Raw genomic sequence first — 24,749 nt, 5'->3', positions numbered from 1 at the left:
TTGTTTTATGTACAGTACTAACTTGAACCATTCTTTCTTAGTCTTTTCTGTAAGCTGGCAGCCCTTGTCAGACACAGGATTTCACTCTTTGGTAAGACATCTCAGAGCATTTTCAAAAACGAGCTTAATTTTTCCTGGTTATACCTCATTTCACTGATTTAAGACTGTCTGTTCTTTCAGGAAGTGACTCCACCACCATGGTGAGCTGCTTACACATCCTGTCACGCTCACTGGACTTCAGGTAGTGAGCAAAATCTCAGTGCAATACGAGTCCGTCAATAGTGATTGGTGTCTAAGTGGTTTTGACCTGATTCTGTTCTTACTGTAGGACTGTGATGAAGTCTGGCTCAGAGCTGGTGAAGGCTGGTGTCAGGACTTTCTTTGAGAATGCAGCGGAAGACCTGGAGAAGACTCTGGAGAACTTGAAGCTGGGGAAGTTGGGTCAGTCCCGCTCCCAGATGAAGGGCGTCACCCAGATCATCAACTACACCTCAGTGGCCCTGCTGCCCATCCTGACGGTTGTCTTTCAGCATATCACCCAACACCAGTTTGGAACAGAGCTGCTATGTAAGTGAGCTATGATGTTAGTCTCGTGAATTTGTTATTTTTAGTGAATCAAAAACATACATTGCAACCAGTCCAGCCAAAAAAATTGGATTTGCATGCCACTATTTGCTCTTAAAATGATTATATTCCTTAAAATATTTGCACTTGTATGTTTTAGTGGATGACATTCAGCTGTCCTGCTACCGCATCCTGACCAGCCTGTACTCATTGGGCAGTGGCAAGAACATCTATGTGGAAAAGTACAAAGAAACGTTATTTATTTTTTTCTGATGGAGCTATCCATTTCTTCTTGAAACTGAGACCAATATGTTGTTTTTTACAGACAGCTGCCCTCGCTGGGTGAATGTTTATCCACCCTGGTTGGAGCCATGCCTGTTGCTTTCCTGGAACCCCACCTAAATAGGCACAATCCCCAATCTGTCTTCAACACCAAGACACCAAGAGAACGAGCTAGTGAGTACCGTATATTTTTTTCAGGATCTGAGACTATTTTAAATCATTTGGAATTCAGTAAGAAACCATACAATGAAAATATGGTTCATTTGCAGCCAATCATAATAGGCAAATTGGTATTTTGATGACAGTGGCTTATTTATTTTTCTAAAGAAAAATTATTTTAAAAAAAATCCCAGCCCTAATACTGAATGTTTTACAGTTTTGAGCATGCCAGACACCGTGGATGAGATGTGTCATGAGTTGCCTCATCTGGACGGGCTAATGAAGGACATAGGGGACATTTCTGAATCTGGAGCACGTTATACAGAGATGCCACAGGTCATCGAGGTCATCCTTCCTATGTTGTGTAACTACCTGTCTTACTGGTGGGCAAAAGGTCCAGATAACTGCCCAGTTGATGCCAATTGCTGCACAACGGTCACATCTGAGCATCTCAGCCTCATCCTGGGCAACATCCTCAAGATTCTCAACAACAACCTTGGCATTGATAACGCCCCCTGGATGAAAAGACTTGCAGGTGAGGGTGAACTTGCATTGGAAATTATGTTTAGCCTGCTTTAATACAGGATGATTGCAAAATATCAGGACAATTCTCAAATATCTGTCAACTCCCTCATATGTAGTATACACCCAGCCGATCATTAGCAGGGCTAGCGCTGATCTCCTGAGAGCTCACTTCCTGCCAACGCTGGAGAAACTGAAGAAGAAAACAGTGAAGATAGTGACTGAGGAGGAGCTGCTGAAGGCTGAAAGCAGGGTAGACACTCAGGAAGCTGAACTGCAGATTCTGGATGAGTTTTCTGTTCTCTGCAGGGATCTGTATGCCTTCTATCCGATGCTCATTCGTTATGTGGACAACAACAGGTATTTATGCCATAACCTGAGAGGGAGCTGCTAAACTTTTTCAATAAACAATAATTTTTTTAATGCTTTTATTTAGTTATTCATTAAATAAAAGTCCTCTTTCTGGAATTTGTAGAAAATAAAACATCAGCTTTCCAAAACAATGACCTTCTCTCTTTTGACAATCTAGATCCACATGGCTGAAGGAACCAGATTCAGATTCAACTGAACTTTTCAACATGGTGTCGGAGATTTTCATCCTTTGGTGTAAATCTCATGTAAGTTCTCTGCATTGCTCCAAAGAATCATTTTAAGCACTTGCAAATAAAAGACTTCCAAAAGCTGTTTCTGCTCTTTGTCCATAGAACTTTAAAAGGGAAGAGCAAAATTTTGTGGTGCAAAATGAAATTAACAACCTGGCATTCCTTACTGGTGACAGCAAGACGAAGATGTCAAAGGTAAGTATGTTTATAAAGTAATTGTCTTCTATAATACATTGTACCCAAAAGCGCTGAGCTAATTACCCAGTAAACATGTGCTCATGAAAACAAAAGGCCATTATAAGATCTATAGAGCCATATGTGTTTAAGATGTATTGCTTTGTAAAACTAGTCTGGAGGTCAGGACCAAGAGAGAAGAGGAAAAACAAGAAAAGGAGAGTTGTACTCCATCCAGACTTCCCTTATTGTAGCAGCTCACAAGAAGATGCTGCCCATTGGCCTGAACATGTGCACTCCTGGAGACCAGGAGCTCATTTCCCTCACCAAGATCCGTTACAGTCTGGTGAGTGTATGTGTTTCTGTCTTAATTATGTTCAATAAGTGATCTCCAACAAGCCTCTAACAATATCTCCCTTTAACAGAAAGACACAGATGATGAGGTTAAGGATTACCTGAGGAAGAACCTCCATCTTCAGGAGAAGGTCTGGAGTAGCAAAGTCTAACATACAGGATTAGATGCTGAAATGTTGACATAAGCTATGTTTCCATCCACACGTTTTTATCCGAATTAAGTGATATCGAATGAAAATGGAAACAGTAAACCTTATGGAAACAGTAAAATTTGATTGAATTTCATGAATATCGACTCAAATGAAATACGTTCGGTCTCATTGGATTTTATCTTGATCGATATACGGCTTATCCGATAAACGCTGATGGAAACGTTATTTGCAGAATAAATAATGAATCCATTTTGTCTAGCAAAACTTTGTTCGCAAATGTTGGCTTGAATGTTGTGCGATTCAGTGCGAAAATGAATGGAAACACCTTAAAATGTCTCAAATCAATTCGATATACCAAGTTGATCGAAAAACAGCATGTGACATCATTACACACAGGTTTTTATTCGCTTTAAAGCTTTAAATGGAAACACACTTTCACCAGCTTTATTCGCATGAGTTTTTTTACCGAACTTCAGATAATTAGATTGACAAGTGGATGGAAACTTAGCTATTGGCTTATTGTTTTTTCTTGTCTCATCACAGTCGGCAGATCCAGCAGTGCAGTGGCAGCTGAACCTCTATAAAGATATTGTGGTGAAGAGTGAGGGAGCTCCAGACCCAGAGCAAAATGTGGAGAGAGTTCAGGCCATCTCTGCTGCTGTCTACCACCTTGATCAGGTACAATAGGCTTGCAAAAGAAATCCACCTTGCTCATATAATGCCATTACACATCTGCCTAAACCGGGTCAGCAACCTTGTTCATTGGGAAACGCTTAACGTTAATGCATCAGTTATCATGAACTAACAATAAAAAAGACCTTAACAGCATTTATTAATCTAGGTTCATGTTAATTTCTACATACGCTATGCTAATAAATGTAACATTTAAAGTAGGTCTGGGAAAATAATTCATATTTCTCTGACTCTGATGCTTCTGCTTTATAATTTATGTATGCAATTAGTTTTTTCTTTTCTCATGTAATTATATGGTATATTTTAGCTATCCTTTTCTGTTAGTATTTTTAGTGTTTACTTTGTTTACTAGTCTTGTTACTGTATTTTATTTCCAAAAGCCTCCCGTGGACAGGTGTTGAAAATTAGCATGTGTGCTAAAACACTTAAACAAATGCATATGGTTCGTCCAATGTAATTGTATGTCCATGTCAAATAAATAAATAAATAAATAAAATAAATTTGCTGTTTAACACGTTAATTAAAAATAATTAACACAGCATACTTTTTTTTTTTCACTTCCTGAAGTACAATAGCTATGCTAATGTCTTTCATTTACATCCTTCGGCTAGCGTTACAGTGTATGATCACACAATCTGTGCGCCGCCCGCTCACAGCTTTTACGTTTTAGGTACACTTAAATTAAAAGTTGTTGTAACATTTGTAATGTTCTGTAATTGTTAATAAATGATAAATAAAACTAATATGATAATTTAGCCGTCATTCATAGTAGGCCCACTTTATAAACAAAATGCCATTAAACAAATATTGAATATGTAAAATACTGTCTTTATGTTTCTTCTACGTTAATTTGGAGATTTAAAGTGAAAATATATTTATAACTCTGTGATCTTTTTTTTAATCGATCAGCAACCCTAATTTTATTAATTGCATTTTGCTTCATGAACAGACACTCCAAATTGTGATTTGTTTATCCAAAAGATGCGATCTTGATCTTGTCATCAACACCAAGTAGACTTATAAATTAATGTTTTACTTCCCAGTGTGATAACTGAAATGTTTTATTAACCATTTCTTTCACTCTCAGGTTGAGCTGCCACTTAGGAACAAGAAGATGGTGTTTCAGAAGCTGCTGTCAAAGCAGCGAAAGCGTGCCGTAGTGGCCTGCTTCCGAATGGCTCCACTCTACAACTTACCAAGGTATGTTCCTGGAAGCCTTTTTATTAAAAATCCAACTTTGCAATATACATTCACAGCATTCAGCTTTAAAATGTACTGACTCAATGGACAGTAGATACTTCTGAAAGTTTCCTTGATAGCTATTCCTTCCTTCCAAATGCATCTGAATGCATTGCGTACTCCCTCTAGTGCAGGGGTCTCCAACACGTCGCTCGTGGCCTGATTGGAGGTAGCTCGCCAAGACAATGGCTGCTTCCGAAATCGCATACTTCTCTACTATATAGTAGGCGAAAAACAGTATCTATATGACAAAAGTATGTCAAAATTCACACTGCTCATAAAAGAGTTGACAAAATGTACCCGGATGACCTGCTACTTCCAGCGAGATTCTGAAGTGTGCATACGATGGACACTTTACTATCCCATGAGGCCACGGGAGAGGATTTGTGAATGGCAGTGAAGCAACACAACTGAAGCTGGTAGGTCACATGATAATGATAATATGGCGAATGTAGTATGTCCTTTATTACATTCATACTACACACATTCTAACTATATGTAGATTCGTTTTTTTAGCAGTCATGAAGTAATTACTTATTCAAAATAAGGAAGCTATCTACTTGAACTCGAGAGTATGTGATTTCGGACACAGCCGTACTTTTCATCCAGTCAGATTGAGCTAATATAGACCGTTGTCCCACCCCCTCCATTGCAAATCAAGTATTTATTTGACATATCGACCATGAGGTTATTTGTTTTATTTATGAACATGCAGATGTAATTACAATATAACAGAATAACAACCAACAACAGGGGGGAAAATACTATCAGGAAGATTCACTCAAGCATGTCATCATGTTTATATGGCTACCAGGCAGTATTAGCTAGAAAACTTTGTTTGCATCTGGAAGATTAAAGACAGCGTTCAAGCGAAGAAAAGGGAAAATAACTGTTTTCATGAGGAATGGGAGAGTGAGTTTTTCTTTACAAATATAGGCTAAAGATGTGCGTGCCTAATTTGCAGCGATTGCAATACAGTAACTTGAGCCTCTTGGCTTTTCCATCCAAGTTGCTCTTTTAAAATTCAGAACAAATATTATCGTTTCATATTTTAATTAACATTAAACCCGTATTTGATTGTCGCAATCTGAAAAATCTGCGGTAAATATTGTTCAGCATTAAGCGAAATTAGAAACAGTCTCATGCAGGCGAAGCATGTATTGTAGGCTTTGATTTTGTCAAAACATGACGGTAGGCAGAGTGCTAAGAGAAATTAGATGAATGAATGAATGAATGAATGAATGAACGAATGAACGAACGAACAAATATAAGAGGGAACCAACTGACTTCAGAAAAGTGGTATATGCTTTTCCTCTTCCCTCCGTGTAATGCCTAATAAAGTAGTTTATAAGTGCAGCACTGCTTTACAGAGGTTAAGGGATAGTGAAAAAAAAATATGATCATTATTTACTCACCCTAAAGTTGTTCCAAATATGTATAGATGTCTATCTTCTGCTGAACACAAAAGATATTTTGAACAATATGGTCACATTTCTATCGATAGAAATTCATACATGTTTGGAACATCTTGGGGGACAGTAAATGATGACAGAATTTTCATTTTTGGGTGAACTTTCACTTTACTGAGGAAAGAGCTCTATTTCTTCTCTTCCATAAACGCCACCTACTTGCAGATAGTGGATTTACATTTTTATTTCGACCAATGCGAAAATCGGACCAAATGTTTGCTGTTCATTTTAACCTGTAGATGGAAAATAAGATAATGTGCATTCTAATAATGTAGAATTTGGTTATGTTTATGAATAGTTAATATAAAATGCACATAAAATGCCTATGATTTATCATTTTGACACTATTTATAAAAATGATTTAAAGGCTGAAATGTGAGGTTTATCATTTAATTAAGCACATTTTAACAATACCATGATAACCGTAAGCATTTTGGTTACTATTACCATGATATGCAATTTTCATACCGTTTCATCTCTAGTTATGATGCACTATAAAAACAACTGTAGCTCTCAGCCACTTTCATTTTTCAAAAGTAACTTTTAAATGAAATAAGGTTAGAGACCCCTGCTCTAGTGTCATTCTGTTTAAATGTGTTTTATTGGTGTTTTTCCGTGCTCCTTTCTTCCTCCTCCTAAAACCTGTCCCTTTCTATTGTCTCCATAACACACTTCAGATACAAAAATAATAATTACTTCCTGAATGGCTATCGGTACGTTTGGCTGGAAAAGGTGTACCATACCTCCAGCTTTGACCGTCTGTTCTCCATGCTAACGGTAATGTGAGACTAAGAGAACTCATGATCCCAACCTCCTCCTCCTCCATTCTCCAAGCTAAGGGCTGAGCACAAGCATACAGTTAGCGCCGCCACTCTGAATGGTCACCTTCCTAACCCACGGGTCTCTTAACTTTACGTAGCGCCAGGCGGTTTCAGAGTGGGTGGAAGGTTGTTCACCTGATGAGTTCTTTGTGATAAGTCTTCATGCAACAATGATCATTTAGATGGTAGCCGTGCTTTCATGGAAGTCCTCTTTAAGGTGACCAGTCAGATCAGGCCATGGACTGTACATCTTCCTCTCACTCCACAGAATGCACCTCCTTCCCTCATCTTCCTCTTAACCTCCCTCTCCCCCCCACTTCTCAGGCATCGCTCAATTAACCTCTTCCTCAGTGGCTATCAGAGACTTTGGATAGAGACAGAGGAGTACTCCTTTGAGGAGAAGCTAGTGCAGGACCTGGCAGTAAGTACCGGGCTGGCATCAGCGCTGCCCCGTGTGCTGTGTGTGCCCGCTGGTGCCTTCTCGGCGGCCGAATGCTCTGCGGTGCCTGCTCAGGCGCGGGAGCACGTCTCTGCCCGCCTCATGTACTCATCCTGGCCTGTGTTCAGCTCTGCTGGTTGCGTGACACACTACAGACCGAGGCACAGCAGCCAAGGCATGCATGAGTTTCGGCTGAGCCTCAGTCCCCACCATCTCACTAGAAAAGCAGTCCGTTTCAGCGCAGCTTTGGTAAGAGGGGCGGACGTTCCCCGCGACGCTCTGATTTGTTCTTTGGGTGTCGTCTTCTTCCGTAAGTCTCTGTTGTGAGAGTCGGTGGCATGTTCACCTCATGTAGAGATCATGTCTCAGCTAAAGTTTAGTCTGCGCTCTAAATTGGCCCACATGATTTGTGCGTCTTAAAGAAGAATATATTTATTCATTAATGAGCTGGAAATATTTTGAGCACTAATGAAATATTTAACAGAATTAATTCATATTATTATTATTTTTAATGGTAAACTTTGATAATTGGGCGCTCATTGTTAAAATCTTATGAAGACACCCTTTTAGTAATATTTAATATTTGTTTTAAGAATGAAACAAGTTCATTTACATCATTATATAACACTTAACATACACTGCAAAGCCATTTCCATTGCCGTGTCTCCATGTGAATTTGCATGTTTATCCTGAGCTGGTCATTGGTTCTTGTGTAATTCTGGAGCATCCAACCAGACCCCATTGACCATGCTCAGACCGATGTCATCCGAACAAGTGTTTCTCAGCTCAGGCTCCGTGGACTTCCAGGACCCAACCAATTTAACCCAGTTGTGCAGCACATCTGATCCAAGTAACATAGCAGTAGTTTCTTTCTTTCTTAAAATGTTGATTTAAAGTGGCTTCACAGGACCTGACCAGAGAGACACTGATCTCGATTACATTTAAGTGTGTCTTCGTGTTAAGTATCTGCATGTCTAATTTAAACCCTTGTCACAAGATCAGGAAGCAAAGTCTTGGAGTCGTAATGTTGAAAATGACTGGAATGAAACTAATTTGCATAACGTGTTTATTTCATGTTTATTCTCATAATGAGGAGAACAGATTTTCTGTTGTGTTTTTAATGAGCTTTTTTGATGTATGTGATGTTATGGTTTGATTTAACACTATAGAAGTTATTTGTTCAGGGTTGTGCACCATTTAGAATTGAGAATTTCGCTCCTAAATTAAAAAAGTTGATGCAGAGCAAAATGCAGAAAGTAATTATAATTTGATTTTAAGGAAGTAGAATGGGAATGAATTCATAGAAATTGTTTTTTCATTAATTTTTCAGGATGAATTATCCATAAACATGTTATCACACACATGAGATATTTCCAAAAACATTAGATAATGGTGACTTTAATGCAGGGGTCACCAAACTTTTTTCTCTGGGGGCCACATTATCGTTCCTGACTGTGATGGGGGGCCGGGGCCGGGTCAGCTATATAACATAGAATTGTATAACCCAGACCAAAATGACCACCAGCAGGCCTCATTGTGTAGTAGAGATTACTAGCCTGGCACAGCCATCCCCACTACTATATCCACACTACTATATCAACACTTGATTCATGGTACATATTTGTTTATCTTTACTAGTGGTTTGCAAAAGTTGTAATTGAGTCTTCACACTTTGTTTTATTTAAAGTTATTCTTCACAAATAATCGTTGGTCCACTGTTCTTTGAAAACTCTGCACTCTCTTTTAGGGGTGGAACGGTACACAGAAGTCACGGTTCGGTTCATACCTCGGTTCAGACATCACGGTTGGTTACAATAAAGGGAAAAGCAAAACAAAAATGCAGAAGGCTTGTGCATGTCTCAGGCTGGACCACCAAAAGAAAAATAAATGTCTTAAGCCTTGTACTTTTTTTTAAATAAGTTTTATTAATAAAGTAAAGGCATAGAACCAGTTTATTTGTAGTGCACTCACTGACAATAGTTTTATATAATTAGTTCATTAATTCAATTAATAAAAATACCTTGATATGTTTGGTAATTGTACCTGAATTAATTGAAAATTAATCTGCTACATTTCAGATTAATATATTTGTTTTCCTTAAAAATGTAATTAACAGTAACTTAAACACTTTGCAGTTTGAATGATGTCCTGCATAAACTAAATGACGGAGTATGTTTTTATGTTTCCACTGTTCGATCGTGGCCGCGCCACACACACACACACACACACACAAATATAAGTAAACACTTTACGACTTTTCGATCGCGCCCACACCTCTCTCTCAACATATTCCAACATTGCAATCTTTACACCGCAGCCTGCTTCAGAGCTTCAGAGCTAAGGCGGAGCTACAGATTAGGTGTCCCTAAGAATCCGCGTATCTAACAGTAGTTCCGCATTACATTAATTAAATTGCACGCAAGTTTTATTTATTTTATACCGTGTATTCTCAGTGTAAATGTATGCACCAAACTGTGACGCCCGTACCATGACGACTTTTGGGGATTGCCTCATAGGGCCGGTTCAAGTAGTGGGGGGCAGAGTGGCTGGGGGGCCAGTCAAAGGGGGGTGGCGGGCCTGAGTCGGCCCGCGGGCCTTAGTTTGGTGACCCCTGCTTTAATGTATTTAATATATACTGCTATGATTTACCTGTTCAAAATGTCAGACTCCATGAAGTGATCTGCTCTTGAATATTTTGTAGTTGTGTTGGACAAGTCAATTGCAATTCAATAATTTCCTTTGTTTGTAATTCCAATTTCAAATTTCAGTTAATCATCCCTTGGGACATGACCTATTGAACCTCGTTGATTAAAAAGGAGCTAATTCATAAATTCTGAATTTAGCAAAACACTGGCAGTGGAGCAGATGAGCATGGTTTTAGTGAGAGAGTGATTGAAGTGTCAGAGTGTGTTAGTGCATCGTCATTTGCTTTATTTTGATTTCAACAGGTGGGTGTGCTTATAAAAATATAAATGACTGGTGTTAAAGAAACCAATGTTTATAAAATTAAAACTCTGATTATAGCAACAACAAAAAAGTTGACATTTGCGTGTGCGGAGTCAAGTTAGAGAGAAAGCTGGTGATCAACAGATTGTGGGAAGTGCAGTCTCTATAACTTCAGTGGCTCTTCCTGCAGAAAACTCCTATGGCTGTGGTAGATGAGGAAGAGGAAGAGGAAGCTGAAGTTCAGCCAGACCCTCTTCATCAGCTCATCCTTCACTTCAGTCACAATGCTCTGACGGAGAGAAGGTGATGTTTTCATTTATGTGCTGTAAAAATTATAGAAGTAAATACATATTCATTAAATAATGGATAAACTGATTTTCTTACTGTGTTTTCATAGTTTCCTAGAAGAGGATCCTCTCTTTATTGCATATGCCGACATGATGGCAAAAGTCAGTGTTGTATTGAATCCAATTAATCCATCTAAATTCAATTGTAATTGTTAGAGTTAATAAGAGTTGATCAATCAATATTTTAATTGACAGAGCTGTGCTGAGAATGAGGAAGAAGAAGAAGAGGAAGGAAAAGAAAAAACGTTTGAGGTATTCAATTCTTGAATTCAAAAATAATGCATATGAACAGGTACTCTCCTCTTCCATATGTGCCAGGTGTGATTCACCACAGTGTAAAGTCTCTGGCTCACTTAAATCCTTTATAAGACTTGGGATCCTGTTTTGTCTCACAGGAAAAAGAAATGGAGAAGCAGAAGATCCTGTACCAGCAGGCCAGACTTCATGCCCGTGGAGCTGCTCAAATGGTGCTACAGATGATCAGTGCCAGTAAAGGTACACTTCTCTACTTCTGACCTGCTTTCTCTCTCTCTCTCTCTTAATCCATTTGATTTTCTATAGCAGTATTTGTTTGTTTACAGGCCGACTTGGTCCTATGGTGACTGGCACCCTTAAACTGGGTATTTCTATCCTAAACGGAGGCAACGTTCTTGTCCAGCAGGTAAAGAGCTTGACTGGGCAGATCATGTTATTTTGTCCCACAGAGCTCAGTAAATACTTTAATTTATTTCTTTTTTTAGAAAATGCTGAATTATTTGAAGGAAAAGCGAGATGCCGGCTTCTTTAAAAGTTTATCTGGACTAATGATGTCCTGCAGGTGGGTGTGAACACAGACCGGCACTGATTTTACATTTGACCCTACTGTGATTATTCATTTTGACAGTATCTCTGTATCTCTGACAGTGTGCTGGATTTGAATGCATTTGAAAGGCAAAATAAAGCAGAGAGTCTTGGAATGATGACTGAAGAGGGGTCAAGTAAGTCAATAAGCTTTATTCTTCTCTATCTGCAATATTTTAATGAACACCATGAGTAATTAGTTCATGTATTTGATAACAACATCTGCATAATATCTGTCCTGCCATTATACTACAATACAGACAAAAGGTTTGTGTTTATAATGTGCGGAGTATATTTGCCTTTTTTAGTACTGTCAGGATTGAAAGTGGTACCAGTTCTGGTCCTTCCTCTGGCTAGCTGGCAAATGCTGCACCCTGATAACTTTGTGAAGTGCATTGTTAAGTTTGTACATGGATTCACTGCAACAGTGGAAGTTGCAGTATTCTTCTCATGCAGTGTCAAATGTCTATGGGATACCATTAACATTAGGGGCCCTATTTTAACGATCTAAGCGCATGGTCTAAAGCGCACGGCGCAAGTGCACTTAGGCCGTGTCCGAATCCACTTTTGCTAGTTTAACGACGGGAAAAAAGGTTGGCGGTCTGAAAGGGTTGTCCCTATTCTCTTAATGAGTAATGGGTGTGTTTTGGGCATAACATGCAATAAACCAATCTCATCTCCCATTCCCTTTAAAAGCCAGTTGCGCTCGCGCCATGCGGATACGCTATTTACAAAAATATTGTGGTCAATGGCGCAGTCTATTTCAGTTCCTCAAAATAGCCAGGTGCCAACAATGCGCCTGAACACATCTCGTTTTCAGACCAGCACGCCCATGGGCGCACAAAAGGGTTCAAATACATTTGCTATTTAAACAACGTGGCGTAGGACATGAAAATGATAACTGCGTCGGGCTGAAACTAGCGAAAAACACTTGCGTCGCGCCTTCCGCCGGGTGTATGATAGGGCCCTACATGTTTTATTATCCAGTAATTAAAGGGCTTCATCTTCAAAGTTGAAATGAAGGACAACATTGGTGTGATGATGCTGTGCACAAAAAAATAAAGAAATGTCAACATTGGTTTATTGAAAAAACTTTTTTTTTTTTGCATTGTGACATTATTTTCTTAAAGGACCAACTCCCCTAGAGTTAAGCAGTTTTACAGTTTTCGAATCCATTCAGCCGATCTCCGGGTCTGGCGGTTGCACTTTTAGCATAGCTTAGCATAGATCAATGAATCTGATTAGACCGTTAGCATCTCTCTCTCAGGAAAAATATCGAAACTCTTTGGTTATTTTTTTATTTAAAACTTGACTCTTCTGTAGTTACATCGTGTACTAAGACTGACAGAAAATGAAAAGTTGTGATTTTCTAGGCTGATATGTCCTGATATGGCTCTATACTCTTATTCCTGCGTAATAATCAAGGAACTGTCATTATCATATCATAACGCTGCTGGTACGGCAGCAGTTCCTTGATTATTACGCAGGAATGAGAGGATAGTTCCTAGTCATATTGGCCTAGAAAATCACAAATTTTTATTTTCTGTCTGTCTTAGTACACGATGTAACTACAGAAGAGTCAAGTTTTAAATTGGAAAAATATCTAAATTTTTTGGTAATTTTTTTGGAGAGAGATGCTAACGGTCTAATCAGATTCAATTATCTATGCTAAGCTATGCTAAAAGTGCTACCGCCAGATCCGGAGATCAGCTAAATGGATTCGAAAACGGTAAAAAATTCTGTTTAATTTGGAACAAAAAAATCTATGAATTTTAAATAAATTCAGCATTACTGTAATGAAGAGATATTTGAAACAATTAGCAGTTTTTTCCTACAACTTCCTACTAAATATTATATATATACATTTTTATATATATAAATACTAATCTAGACATATTCTTGAAAGGCTTGATGAGTGTAACCTAATAGCTTTATTTTATTAGCCATATTGTAGCCTTTGGCATCAGATATCAAGTATGATACAGAACATGATTGAAATCACTGCACTGGAAATAATACTAACACCTTCTTTAACTACTGATTTTGCAGGATGACTGTGTACTCACAACTAAACAAATAAAGCCTTGTCCAATCCCAGTGAATAATATGCTGTATGTGTTACACAGTATGTGGTCCAACTTAAGTTTCATTGTTATGGATTGCATCTAATTAAAAACCAGAGGTCTTACATTTCATGAAACACGTCTAAAGTCTGTCTCTGTTCACATCTGTAACTGCATGTCCATCCTCTGACTAAAAGTTTAATGACTTCTTTTTTCTTTCTGAAATTCAGTCTCTCTCCATTTGCTTATGTCTGCTCTCTTTGTTTGTTTTCCATCATTTTATACTGGATTGCAGCCAACATGAGAGAGCGGGGTAAATAAAGTTTAGCTACTCATTTCCTAAAGCTGTTCCCTGGCATGTCTCCATTTCTCGCAACTTTTCTCTTCTCCTGCTACTAGTGATATGAATGTACTACTCTTCAGTGCTTGTAGAGACTAATGCATGCTGACACAGTATTAAGATAGAACTAAAGCCAGGCTCATTTACCTAACTCCCTTTACTAAACTAGTAGACTCAATGGGAAAAAAAATCTTCCATGTGAACATTATGAATCATCTGTACTCAAACTTTGTTGAAAAAGATGAATACATGTTAAAAATAGGTGTACACTCCGCTAAAGATTAGAACACAGCTACAAAATGAGCAAAGAGCTTTGCCAGGCCGTGAATCTGTGGCTATTTCATAAAGCTGGTTCTTCACATGACTAACTTTCACAAGTATGACATTGTGTAGAACATGATAAATACAACAGGATCTCCTCTTTATGTGTGCAGTATATAATAATTAAATTCTACAAAATATAGCACTATTTTTGTCAAGTTGCAGTATGATCTGTTTGTATCTCCAGCATATATATATACTGTGCACCATCCTTGTGAAAGTTACCTCGCTAACCCAGCTTCTTGAAATTTCTGTGTATTAATCGTCAAGCTTTTCTTTCTCCAGTCAGCTCTTGGGATGCTGTTGCGAGCCTGCAATCTAAAGCTCCTCGTCCTAAGCGAAGCAAGCTCCCCAAATCTGTGCTAGTCACCTGCTTGCTTGAGACTGATGCAAATATGTTATTTGGTTTTGCTTTAACCATATGGCCCAGAAATAATTTAATTTCTCTGTCATGTTTTAAGGTTCCAAAGTACTACAAAATGATGACTTTACAAAGGATCTATTCAGGTTTTTGCAACTTCTGTGCGAGGGCCACAATAATGGTAAGACTTGTAATTTCTTGTAAAAATAAATATATATAAAATATTAAATTTTTTATATTATATCTTTATATAACAAATATAAATATATAAGTACTGTATATATTTTTCTAAATGTAATGCTACTTATTTTTAAAGAAAGTAAAATATTTAATTTGCAGCAAATTGTTAGAAATAAAAATAACCCCATGACTCATTCTGGATCTGCCTATTCTTTACCATTTTCCGTTTTAAATTTCCTTAACAGATTTCCAAAACTTCTTGCGGACCCAGACTGGAAACACTACTACAGTCAACATCATCATTAGCACTGTGGACTACCTATTACGTCTACAAGTAAAACAAACTAAATACATAAGTAGATGCTTTATATATGAGAACAACATAGCTCTGAATCCTCATGAATCTTCTCAACTTCAGTCTGGGGTATTGGTTGTGCTTATTTTCACCACCAGGAATCCATAAGCGATTTCTACTGGTACTACTCTGGGAAAGACGTCATGGATGAGGCTGGGCAACTTAACTTTTCCAAAGCTTTGGCAGTAGCCAAACAAATCTTTAACTCGCTCACTGAGTACATTCAGGTAATGCATATACTCTTCACCAGTGCACCAGCGCATGTTAGATTTCAATGGATGTGTGCATTTCATAATACTGTGTTTCCTCTTTTTAGGGCCCTTGTATCGGGAATCAGCAGAGTTTGGCACACAGCAGGTTGTGGGATGCAGTGGTTGGGTTCCTGCATGTTTTCGCAAACATGCAAATGAAACTGTCACAGGTAACCCGTCAGGACACTGTTAATGTCTAGCTTTTACCAAAGATGATGTCTCTCAAAGCTGAATATTGCCCATTTGTTTCAGGATTCGAGTCAAATAGAGTTATTGAAGGAACTGATGGATTTGCAGAAGGATATGGTGGTCATGATGTTATCTCTTCTTGAGGGTGAGAGTGTGTTGACCTTTCAAACATCACAATGGAGGTAGTGAGAGACTAGTAGTGGTTAATTCATCAACTGTATGTTACAGGTAATGTGGTGAATGGCACTATCGGTAAGCAGATGGTCGACACTTTAGTGGAGTCCTCCAGCAATGTGGAAATGATCCTCAAGTTCTTCGACATGTTCCTCAAACTGAAGGACCTCACTACATCTGATAACTTCAAGGATTATGACCCAGATTGCAAAGGCGTTATATCCAAGAAGGAGTTCCAGAAGTCTATGGAGAGCCAGAAGCAATACACACAGTCTGAAATCGAGTTTCTTCTCTCCTGTGTGGAGGCAGATGAAAATGACATATTCAACTACGAGGAGTTTGTGGAACGCTTCCATGAACCAGCCAAGGACATCGGCTTCAACGTGGTTGTGCTTCTCACTAACCTTTCAGAACACATGCCTCACGACTCGCGCCTAGCCACCTTCTTAGACCTGGCTGAAAGTGTGCTCAATTACTTTGAGCCGTACCTGGGCCGTATTGAGATCATGGGCGGTGCCAAGAGGATCGAGAGGGTTTACTTCGAGATCAGCGAGTCTAGCAGAACCCAGTGGGAGAAGCCACAAGTCAAAGAGTCCAAACGACAGTTCATCTTCGATGTGGTCAACGAAGGCGGTGAGAGCGAGAAGATGGAGTTATTTGTAAACTTCTGTGAGGACACCATTTTTGAAATGCAGTTGGCCTCTCAGATCTCCGAGCCAGATGCCGCAGAACGACCCGAGGAGGATGAAGATGAAGAGTTGCACAGTCTGCTTGAAGGCTTGTCTGAGGAGGAAGATGCATCTCTTGAATCCGCCTCGGCCTTCACGGCAGCCTGCGTCTCTGTGAAGAAGAGCATGTCTAATTTCCGTCAAATGCTGACATTTAAGAGTATGAGGAAGCAGTTTAAGAAATTCAAGAAGCTGACCATCAGAGAAATGATCACAGGGTTCTTCTCCTTCTTCTGGATGCTCTTCACCGGGTTCTTCAAAGGCATTTTTGGCGTCATCTTCGGGTTCTTCCATATAATTTGGTCCTCCATGTTTGGAGGGGGTTTTGTAGAGGGAGCTAAAAACATTAAAGTGACTGATATTTTGGGTAATATGCCTGATCCAACACAGTTTGGGATCCATGGCGATGTACTGGAAGCAGAAAAAACTGAGAGCAGTGAGCTGGTGGTGTCGGCAGATATGGTGCAGATGACCGGAGCTGGTGCTGAGAAGCTGGAGCCGGATAATATCATGGATCTACTTAATGCTGGTGCAAAGAAAGAAGGAAAGCATGGAGCAGAACCCGGTCTGGGCGATGTCTGTGAAGTCCTGACTGAAGCTAGTGCCCCTGCTGAGAAGAAGAAAAGCCAGGTTTGTATCTTATATGCCCGGTTTCACAGACAAGGCTTAAGCCTAGTCCCAGACTAAAATGCTAAAAGCTGTCTTAACTGACAGCAACTTGCACTTACATATCTTAAAATATGTCGGTTCCATTGTTTTGTCTCAAGATGCACACTTTCTAAGGCACTTTTTAAAAAGCTACTTAAATGCCCTAATTTAAAAGGCCCTGTCTGTGAAACCGGGTCATGGGCTGCGTCCCAATTCGCATACGATCCGTCCTAAATAGTATTCGAAACTAGAATTAGTACGTCCCAAATCGTAGTATGTTGAAATAAGTGTTCCAAAGATACCCGGATGGTCTACTATTTCCGGTCAGAATCCGAAGTGCAGATCGATGAACACTCTAATAGCAAATATTGCCCATAACCCTTGTGCGAGGATTCGGTTAGAACTACAAACACGAGTGAAAAGTGTTAAAAAAAAACTACAGACATGGAGGACACGCGAGTCCGGCGTTATGTAGAGAGGTTTAGATAAAGGGGTTTGAGTGATTAATTATCAGTATCTAACCTGACGAAAATGTATTTATTCAATGTTGTCCACATTATATTGCATCTGCAGCAGGATTGCGTACTTTTGTAAAGACATGTTTAGCCATTAACTTTTAAATGCATCATTATATCCAAATTCCAAACACATGAGGAGAGTCTCCTTTTTCTTCACAAAAAGAGTACATAGTTTTAGGTCGTAGTATAGTAGGCGAATTGGGACACAGCCAGTGTCTTTAGTCAGAATAGACACCATATCGAATTTTACAGAAATCGGGGAAAACAAGGCTGTGAGGGATACTTGCAGTCTTTAAAATGCCATTTTAAGTTTCTAGATCCCATGTAATTTTCACAACTTTCAAAACTGTTTTATGGAGTTTTAGTCTACTCTGTCTAAAAAGATTTCAGTCAGATGAACAGTTGAATGTTTTTACACAACAGCACAATTCCACTGTACTTCTATCCCTCATAGCCTCAATTTAATTCCTGTTCAAATTTAAATATGGTGCTTCCCAGACTGGTTTCAATAACCAGTTTGGTCTATTATTTTAATCAAATATGATGCACTGCAGTTTATCACGCAATTTCTAGATTTGCCAAAGTATATTGTTTTGTTTTTTTACACAGAAAGTAGCAGCAGAGAAGCCAGAATCTGAGCCAGAGAAAGCTGAGTAAGTTGACTATTGCAATAAGATATTGTCATATTATTTCTTTTGTCAAAATGTTCTGACATGGCAATGTTTTTTTTTTAGCACTGAGAATCAGGAGAAAGAAGACAAGGTTAAAGAGGAAACGCCTGAGGAACCAGCCGCAGAAAAACCAGCTCCAAGAGCCAGACGTGGCTCATCGAAAGAAAGAGCTCCAGCATTCATGGCCAGTTTCTTTGTAGTGCTTGAAGTCTACAAAACCAAAACGCTAGTAAGAAAAACCTCCATTCACATTTTTAGTTAAACAGGAAATGTTGTTAAAGTGGCAAACATGAAAAATGTACGTTTACTTCTTCTCTGTAGAACTACCTGGCTCGTAATTTCTACAACCTTCGTTTCCTGGCTCTGTTTGTGGCCTTCGCCATCAACTTCATCCTGCTCTTCTACAAGGTGTCATGCTAATCACTTTTCTATTAACTTTAATTGTGCTTATAAATATGAAGTAGACATTTATAGTATAAAAGACATTTTAAATTACCTTTTTGGTCATTTGGTACTAGTTGCTCTCTAACACGTGTGGATATTGCCACTCTAAAGGTGACGGGAGGTTTCGATGACGACGGAGACGAGGAGGGATCCTGGGGTGGAGAAGAGGAGGAGGAGGGTGATGAAGATGATGAAGAATACTTCATTCTTCAGGAGAGCACTGGCTACATGGCTCCCACATTGACTTTCTTGGCTATAACGCACACGGCCATCTCCTTGCTCTGTGTCTTTGGATATTACTACCTTAAGGTTTATCCCGTTTCCTCTAGTTTGGTTATACCAGGATGAAGAGTGTCAAAGCCAGATGCTGCGCAACAGTGTCCATGATTTGTGTCCATGTTTTGTCTTTACTTTAGGTTCCTTTAGTCGTGTTCAAGCGGGAGAAGGAGATCGCTAGGAAGCTTGAGTTTGATGGTTTGTATATTACCGAGCAGCCGTCTGATGATGACATCAAAGGACAGTGGGATCGTTTGGTCATTGCAACTCCGTAAGAAACACTTTTGACATTCTCAAGTGATTTGGTCAATCGGATCACAAGTAGAAGAGAGAGACACATTCTGGTGTTTTAATACGTCTCTTTTGTCCACTTTCAAACACTTCTGTCCTGATTTGTTCAAGGGGAGGGTCTATGGGTGGGTAACTGTATGAGTTTTTTCAGATCTTTCAGTCTAATGTATGAAATACTGTAAGTTTGCGCAATTTACATATGAATGCGACTAGAGACGGCGCAAAAACTTACGGAGAGCAGCAACTTTTGTTTGTGCTCTAAAAGCCGCAAGACCCTGCCAAACGCTGTGAGTGTGTGTTAGAAATCAGGAATGGCGAGAGAACATTGTGCTTAGTACATTTTTCGTCTTCAAACCAAACTTGGGTCTTCAGCCGACAAAGTTTAAATCCTGTCTGGCTTGCTTGCTTCCCTAAATGTAAAAGTAAGGTCAGTAGGGGGCGAGTAGGCGTCTTTTGTGACTGTTCGTACACATTCAACCACATGAGTGTCTATGCTACCAAAGCAATCCGGCCGAATGCGTTTTTGACTACCTTTGGAAGAGGTCGAAAGTGGATAACCGTGAAACGTTTTCACCTTCAAACGACCCCGTTTACTCCTGTATTTTGCATCATCCACTTGTGATCCGATCAACAAAAAACGCATCTTAATAGCAGGGTGTAAACAGGGCCTTTCTTTCAGTCCCTTATGTTACATTTACAATACATTGTCAGTGTTTACATTTATTTTTAATTTTTCTATAGCATTGAGCACCACATACATACAATTTAATATGTCCTTGCTGAATAAAAATAGTATTAATGTCTTTAAAAATTCTAAATCTTACTGGCCCTAAACTATTGAATTGTAGTGTTAAATACTGTGGAAAGTTGATATGCTGTACTAGAATTTACAATAAATATGCATATCGAAACATTTTCACAGTAACAAAAGTCATAAACAATCAACATAAAGAAACATTTTACTTTCCAATCAAAAGTGCAATGCAAAACTATTTTAAACAGCATTTTAAAATGTCTTTTAAAGTATTATTTATGGTACCTTTATGATTTAATATTTATTGAGAGGCTACAATGTTTATAACTTAAATATATTTAAACCATTTAAAAAGAAACAGTGAAGGCAAATGTAAATCAAAAATTAATGGTGACCTGTTACAATTTTTTACATTTTAATATAAGACAAAATGTATTAAAAACATTAGTCCTTCAGATCATCCATTCATTATTGTTATGCATCTGTTAACATCCATTATTACTGGATTTTGTACTTGATTCTATCATGGATTTGAGTACTTTAACTTATCTGTCTTTCAGGTCCTTCCCTAACAATTACTGGGACAAATTTGTTAAGAGGAAGGTAAGCAGAATCACAATAAGCTTGTGATGTTACTCCTTTACAGTGCTTGTGTTCCACAATTTCCACTGTCTTCTTCAGGTCATCAATAAATACGGTGACTTGTACGGGGCCGAGCGCATTGCTGAACTCCTGGGTCTGGATAAGAGTGCTCTGGACTTCGATCCCACTGAAGAGGCCGTGGTGAAGGAAGCCTCCCTGCTGTCCTGGTGAGCTGGCACGACCCAACACACATTTGCTTTTAAGGAGCATTAAAGTATTCAGTCATGTTTTGCTTTCAATTGCAGGCTGAGCTCAATTGATACCAAGTACCACATCTGGAAAATGGGGGTGGTGATGACGGACAACGTGAGTACGGTTCAGATTTGAGAACGTTAGGAAGATTATCCTATTCCTGGACAATAACGTTTTGTCTTTCATCTCTAGTCTTACCTCTACCTGATCTGGTACACCACCATGTCGATTCTGGGGCATTACAATAACTTCTTCTTTGCCGCTCATTTGCTGGACATTGCGATGGGCTTCAAGACCTTGAGGACCATCCTCTCTTCTGTGACTCACAATGGCAAACAGGCAAGTGTGTCCAGCAGGGGGTGACTGCAGTACAGCTTTACCACCCAAATACTTCAAATCTGATGAAAACCTCTTCTTGATTTGAACAGCTGGCGTTGACCGTGGGCCTCCTGGCCGTCGTGGTCTACCTGTACACTGTAGTGGCTTTTAACTTCTTCCGCAAGTTCTACAACAAGAGCGAGGATGAGGACGCACCCGACATGAAGTGTGATGATATGATGACTGTGAGTTTCTGTTTTCGTTTTGTAAGGTTCCCTGGGCTTGAATGTGGATTTATGGAGCCTTCACGTGCTATGGAAAAGATGATATTTCCACTTGTGAACTGGTATTTACCAGTGTGTTGTGTTCAAGTGCTTTTGTTGTCGTAATGTAGGGAAAAGATGGACTCTCAGATCCAGACCTGTTATTTGGCTAAAACAATTTTACATTGCTACAGCAAGAAGATGATTTATCAAAACTCAAACAGTAAATAATATGCTGTATATTTTCGGTATATAACGGTATTTTTAAAACTGACACTGAGTGTTAACGCATTATATTACAATTGTTAATGACACAACATTGTATAGGCTACAAAAACTATCCGCTAACAGTAGCAAAAAACGTTTAGTTGTGTACAATGCTTATTCACGACTCTTGCGTTGCTCTCCGCCATTTTGAAAAGGTCAAAGGTTATCTCGTCTCGGCAACTCGTGCATCAAAATATTCTACGAGCTGCCCAGTGGAAAATACCGCATGAGGGGGTGTTCATGTGCATTTTCCACGTCGGCTTTTGGTATTTACCATAATTACCATAGCACGTGAAGGCTCCACTGGAAGTCCTCTTGGACTCATACTGACTATTGGTGTGGATGCGTTATTGCACAAAATGTTTCAGACATTAATGCAGAAATGCAGTCTATAGTCAGGAATTAATCATTTATATATATCTATATTAAATGGTCATGTGACCTAATGCTTCTGATATTAACTCGATTTGTATTCATCATAATTTTTTTCCCTTAAAAGTACTATATTATGGAGCCCCTAATGGGACATGGTGGAGGAATAAATACATTTCAAAACATTTGCATCTGCTCGCAATACTGTTGTGTTCCCCGAGAACCTTTGCTTTGCCCGCAAAGAACTCAGATGTTTTGCAAGCGAACTTTGAGTTTTTTGGGGAAATGCAAACATTTTGCAGGGGAACACAAACCATTTGTGAGAGAACGCAAAAGCATAGACATATTATTTTTCCTCCAATCTCATATTTTGTTCCATCACTGTGTCCCTTCAGGGGTTCCCTACTATTCAATTTAAAAAAGAAATGGGAATTTCTATTATTGAGAGTTCAAAAGTTTGCGGTAATTACTATTGTTTTTTTAAAGAAATTAACACTTTTATTCAGCAAGGATGCATTAAATTGATAAAAAAGTTGCAATAAAGACATTTATAATGTTACAAAAGAATTGTATTTTAGATAAACGCTGTTCTTTTGAACTTTCTATTCATCAAGGAATCCAGAAAAAGAAAACTGTTCAACATTGATAATAATAAGAAATCTTTCCTGAGCATCAAATCAGCATATCAGAATTATTTCTGAAGGATCATGTGACTCAAGACTCGAGTAATGGTTTTGAAAACTCAGCTTTGCCATCACAAAAAATATATTACATTTTAAAATGTATTCTAATCTTTTAAATTGTAATAATGTTTAACAATATTACTGTTTTTACGATCAAATAAATGTAGCCTTGGTGAAAACAAATCTTACAAAGAGAAGTGTGTGTGTGTGTGTGTGTGTGCCCAAACTGCTTTGTTAGATTAGATCATTAATAACTAAAGCAAATCCCATGAATCCTCAGTGCTACCTGTTCCACATGTACGTGGGTGTGAGGGCTGGCGGGGGCATCGGCGACGAAATCGTGGACCCGGCCGGCGACCCTTACGAGCTCTACCGCATTCTGTTTGACATCACCTTCTTCTTCTTCGTCATCGTCATTCTGCTGGCCATCATTCAGGGTATTTCTGCACTGTTTACATGCTCCATTAAACTCTTTATATCAACACCGCTCTTAAATAGCACTACCCAACCGATCATAACCTCACACTCAATGTGTGTATCTTCAGAACATCAACATAATAGTGAATGCTTTCGTTTTTCAAACCAGGTTTGATCATTGATGCCTTCGGCGAGTTGAGAGACCAGCAGGAGCAGGTGAAGGAGGACATGGAGGTGAGTGATTTCATGTGAAGTCGAAGAAGAGCAGTTTGTTCCTGTTTTAACCTTCTGTCTTCGGTCTAGACAAAATGCTTCATCTGTGGAATCGGGAATGACTACTTTGACAGAACCCCGCATGGTTTTGAGACCCATACCTTACAAGAGCACAATCTGGCCAACTATTTGTGAGTAAATCATCTATATGACACACTACAACTAACATGAACACACAATATGTCATCTGTTGACAACATTTTTATAGTCAGAATGCTTCCTTTATAAACAAATCAAGTCCACACGGCTAAAAATTCAAATTTTTCCTATTTAACAGATTCTTCCTGATGTACCTTATCAACAAAGATGAGACTGAATACACTGGTCAGGTAATCTACTCATCTAAACTAAATTAATTGAATATAAAATAATGTGCTGTTCAAAGTTTTTGGGGTTGGTAAGATGTTTGTTTTTGTAAGAAGTATTATGCGCACCAAGGCTGCATTTATTCGATCAAAACAGTAATATTGTGAAATATTATAACAATTTATAGGACACATATCTCAATACTTACCTTTTCAAAACTCTTCTCACAGTGATCACAACAGCTGTCAATATGGGCTGAACTTTGGGTAATTTATCATTGCTTTGGCACAAAATTCATTCAACGACTACATTTACATTTACATTTATTCATTTAGCTGACGCTTTTATCCAAAGCGACTTACAATTGCTATATATGTCAGAGGTCGCACGCGTTTGGAGCAACTAGGGGTTAAGTGTCTTGCTCAGGGACACATTGGTGTCTCACAGTGGATTCGAACCCGGGTCTCTCACACCAAAGGCATGTGTCTTATCCATTGCGCCATCACCACCCATGTACACCACCCATGTACACCCATGCACACGTTTACATACTCGTTTCAAAACTGTTAAACTTTAGTTCAGTTTCAAAACTGAAAAATACAGTAATTTGCTACATTTCTATTGTAATACCAAACTGAAATATATTCTGAATCTGAAAAATCCAATACTATCAAAACAATTAGATGTTGCTGAATGCCTACACCGGTGTTTGTATTTCAAATCCATTACCATCTGTACAAAAGGAGGAAACTAGGAATTATTTTGTACTGAAATTTAAACATGGACCATGTAAAATACAGTAGTGAATTCTAAATCATATTTCATGTTTTGTCTTTTTTTTTCGCAATT

The 24,749-nt window shown here is 38.7% G+C and overlaps 1 protein-coding gene across 4 annotated transcripts in view; it reads left to right on the top strand.

The window, feature by feature from the left end:
• The window catches only part of ryr3 (ryanodine receptor 3), a 90,075-nt gene that overhangs the window by 63,647 nt on the left and 1,679 nt on the right, over nucleotides 1-24,749 (top strand). For 2 of the 4 annotated variants that reach the window (XM_079583700.1, XM_079583697.1), the window contains 42 exons: nucleotides 42-91; nucleotides 181-241; nucleotides 329-567; nucleotides 725-806; nucleotides 890-1,020; nucleotides 1,223-1,540; nucleotides 1,647-1,887; nucleotides 2,057-2,144; nucleotides 2,232-2,324; nucleotides 2,479-2,649; nucleotides 2,729-2,788; nucleotides 3,353-3,487; nucleotides 4,590-4,702; nucleotides 7,356-7,452; nucleotides 10,607-10,719; nucleotides 10,814-10,865; nucleotides 10,959-11,015; nucleotides 11,159-11,258; nucleotides 11,345-11,424; nucleotides 11,504-11,580; nucleotides 11,667-11,740; nucleotides 13,962-13,979; nucleotides 14,789-14,869; nucleotides 15,114-15,202; nucleotides 15,322-15,450; nucleotides 15,540-15,644; nucleotides 15,727-15,808; nucleotides 15,892-17,195; nucleotides 18,341-18,384; nucleotides 18,466-18,631; nucleotides 18,724-18,810; nucleotides 18,958-19,155; nucleotides 19,263-19,393; nucleotides 20,728-20,770; nucleotides 20,849-20,976; nucleotides 21,055-21,115; nucleotides 21,194-21,340; nucleotides 21,430-21,564; nucleotides 23,185-23,341; nucleotides 23,491-23,555; nucleotides 23,625-23,725; nucleotides 23,872-23,923. In XM_079583700.1, the coding sequence (XP_079439826.1) occupies nucleotides 42-91; nucleotides 181-241; nucleotides 329-567; nucleotides 725-806; nucleotides 890-1,020; nucleotides 1,223-1,540; nucleotides 1,647-1,887; nucleotides 2,057-2,144; nucleotides 2,232-2,324; nucleotides 2,479-2,649; nucleotides 2,729-2,788; nucleotides 3,353-3,487; nucleotides 4,590-4,702; nucleotides 7,356-7,452; nucleotides 10,607-10,719; nucleotides 10,814-10,865; nucleotides 10,959-11,015; nucleotides 11,159-11,258; nucleotides 11,345-11,424; nucleotides 11,504-11,580; nucleotides 11,667-11,740; nucleotides 13,962-13,979; nucleotides 14,789-14,869; nucleotides 15,114-15,202; nucleotides 15,322-15,450; nucleotides 15,540-15,644; nucleotides 15,727-15,808; nucleotides 15,892-17,195; nucleotides 18,341-18,384; nucleotides 18,466-18,631; nucleotides 18,724-18,810; nucleotides 18,958-19,155; nucleotides 19,263-19,393; nucleotides 20,728-20,770; nucleotides 20,849-20,976; nucleotides 21,055-21,115; nucleotides 21,194-21,340; nucleotides 21,430-21,564; nucleotides 23,185-23,341; nucleotides 23,491-23,555; nucleotides 23,625-23,725; nucleotides 23,872-23,923 (5,755 nt within the window). The remainder of the gene's footprint in view (nucleotides 1-41; nucleotides 92-180; nucleotides 242-328; nucleotides 568-724; nucleotides 807-889; nucleotides 1,021-1,222; nucleotides 1,541-1,646; nucleotides 1,888-2,056; nucleotides 2,145-2,231; nucleotides 2,325-2,478; nucleotides 2,650-2,728; nucleotides 2,789-3,352; nucleotides 3,488-4,589; nucleotides 4,703-7,355; nucleotides 7,453-10,606; nucleotides 10,720-10,813; nucleotides 10,866-10,958; nucleotides 11,016-11,158; nucleotides 11,259-11,344; nucleotides 11,425-11,503; nucleotides 11,581-11,666; nucleotides 11,741-13,961; nucleotides 13,980-14,788; nucleotides 14,870-15,113; nucleotides 15,203-15,321; nucleotides 15,451-15,539; nucleotides 15,645-15,726; nucleotides 15,809-15,891; nucleotides 17,196-18,340; nucleotides 18,385-18,465; nucleotides 18,632-18,723; nucleotides 18,811-18,957; nucleotides 19,156-19,262; nucleotides 19,394-20,727; nucleotides 20,771-20,848; nucleotides 20,977-21,054; nucleotides 21,116-21,193; nucleotides 21,341-21,429; nucleotides 21,565-23,184; nucleotides 23,342-23,490; nucleotides 23,556-23,624; nucleotides 23,726-23,871; nucleotides 23,924-24,749) is intronic. The other 2 variants (XM_079583699.1, XM_079583698.1) reach the window with 1 other exon arrangement.

Source organism: Phoxinus phoxinus, assembly GCF_949152265.1.
Source record: "Phoxinus phoxinus genome assembly, chromosome: 16".
NCBI classification, from domain to species: domain Eukaryota; kingdom Metazoa; phylum Chordata; class Actinopteri; order Cypriniformes; family Leuciscidae; genus Phoxinus; species Phoxinus phoxinus.
Note: the sequence above shows the minus strand (reverse complement) of the source record. Positions and strands in the feature narration are given on the sequence as shown.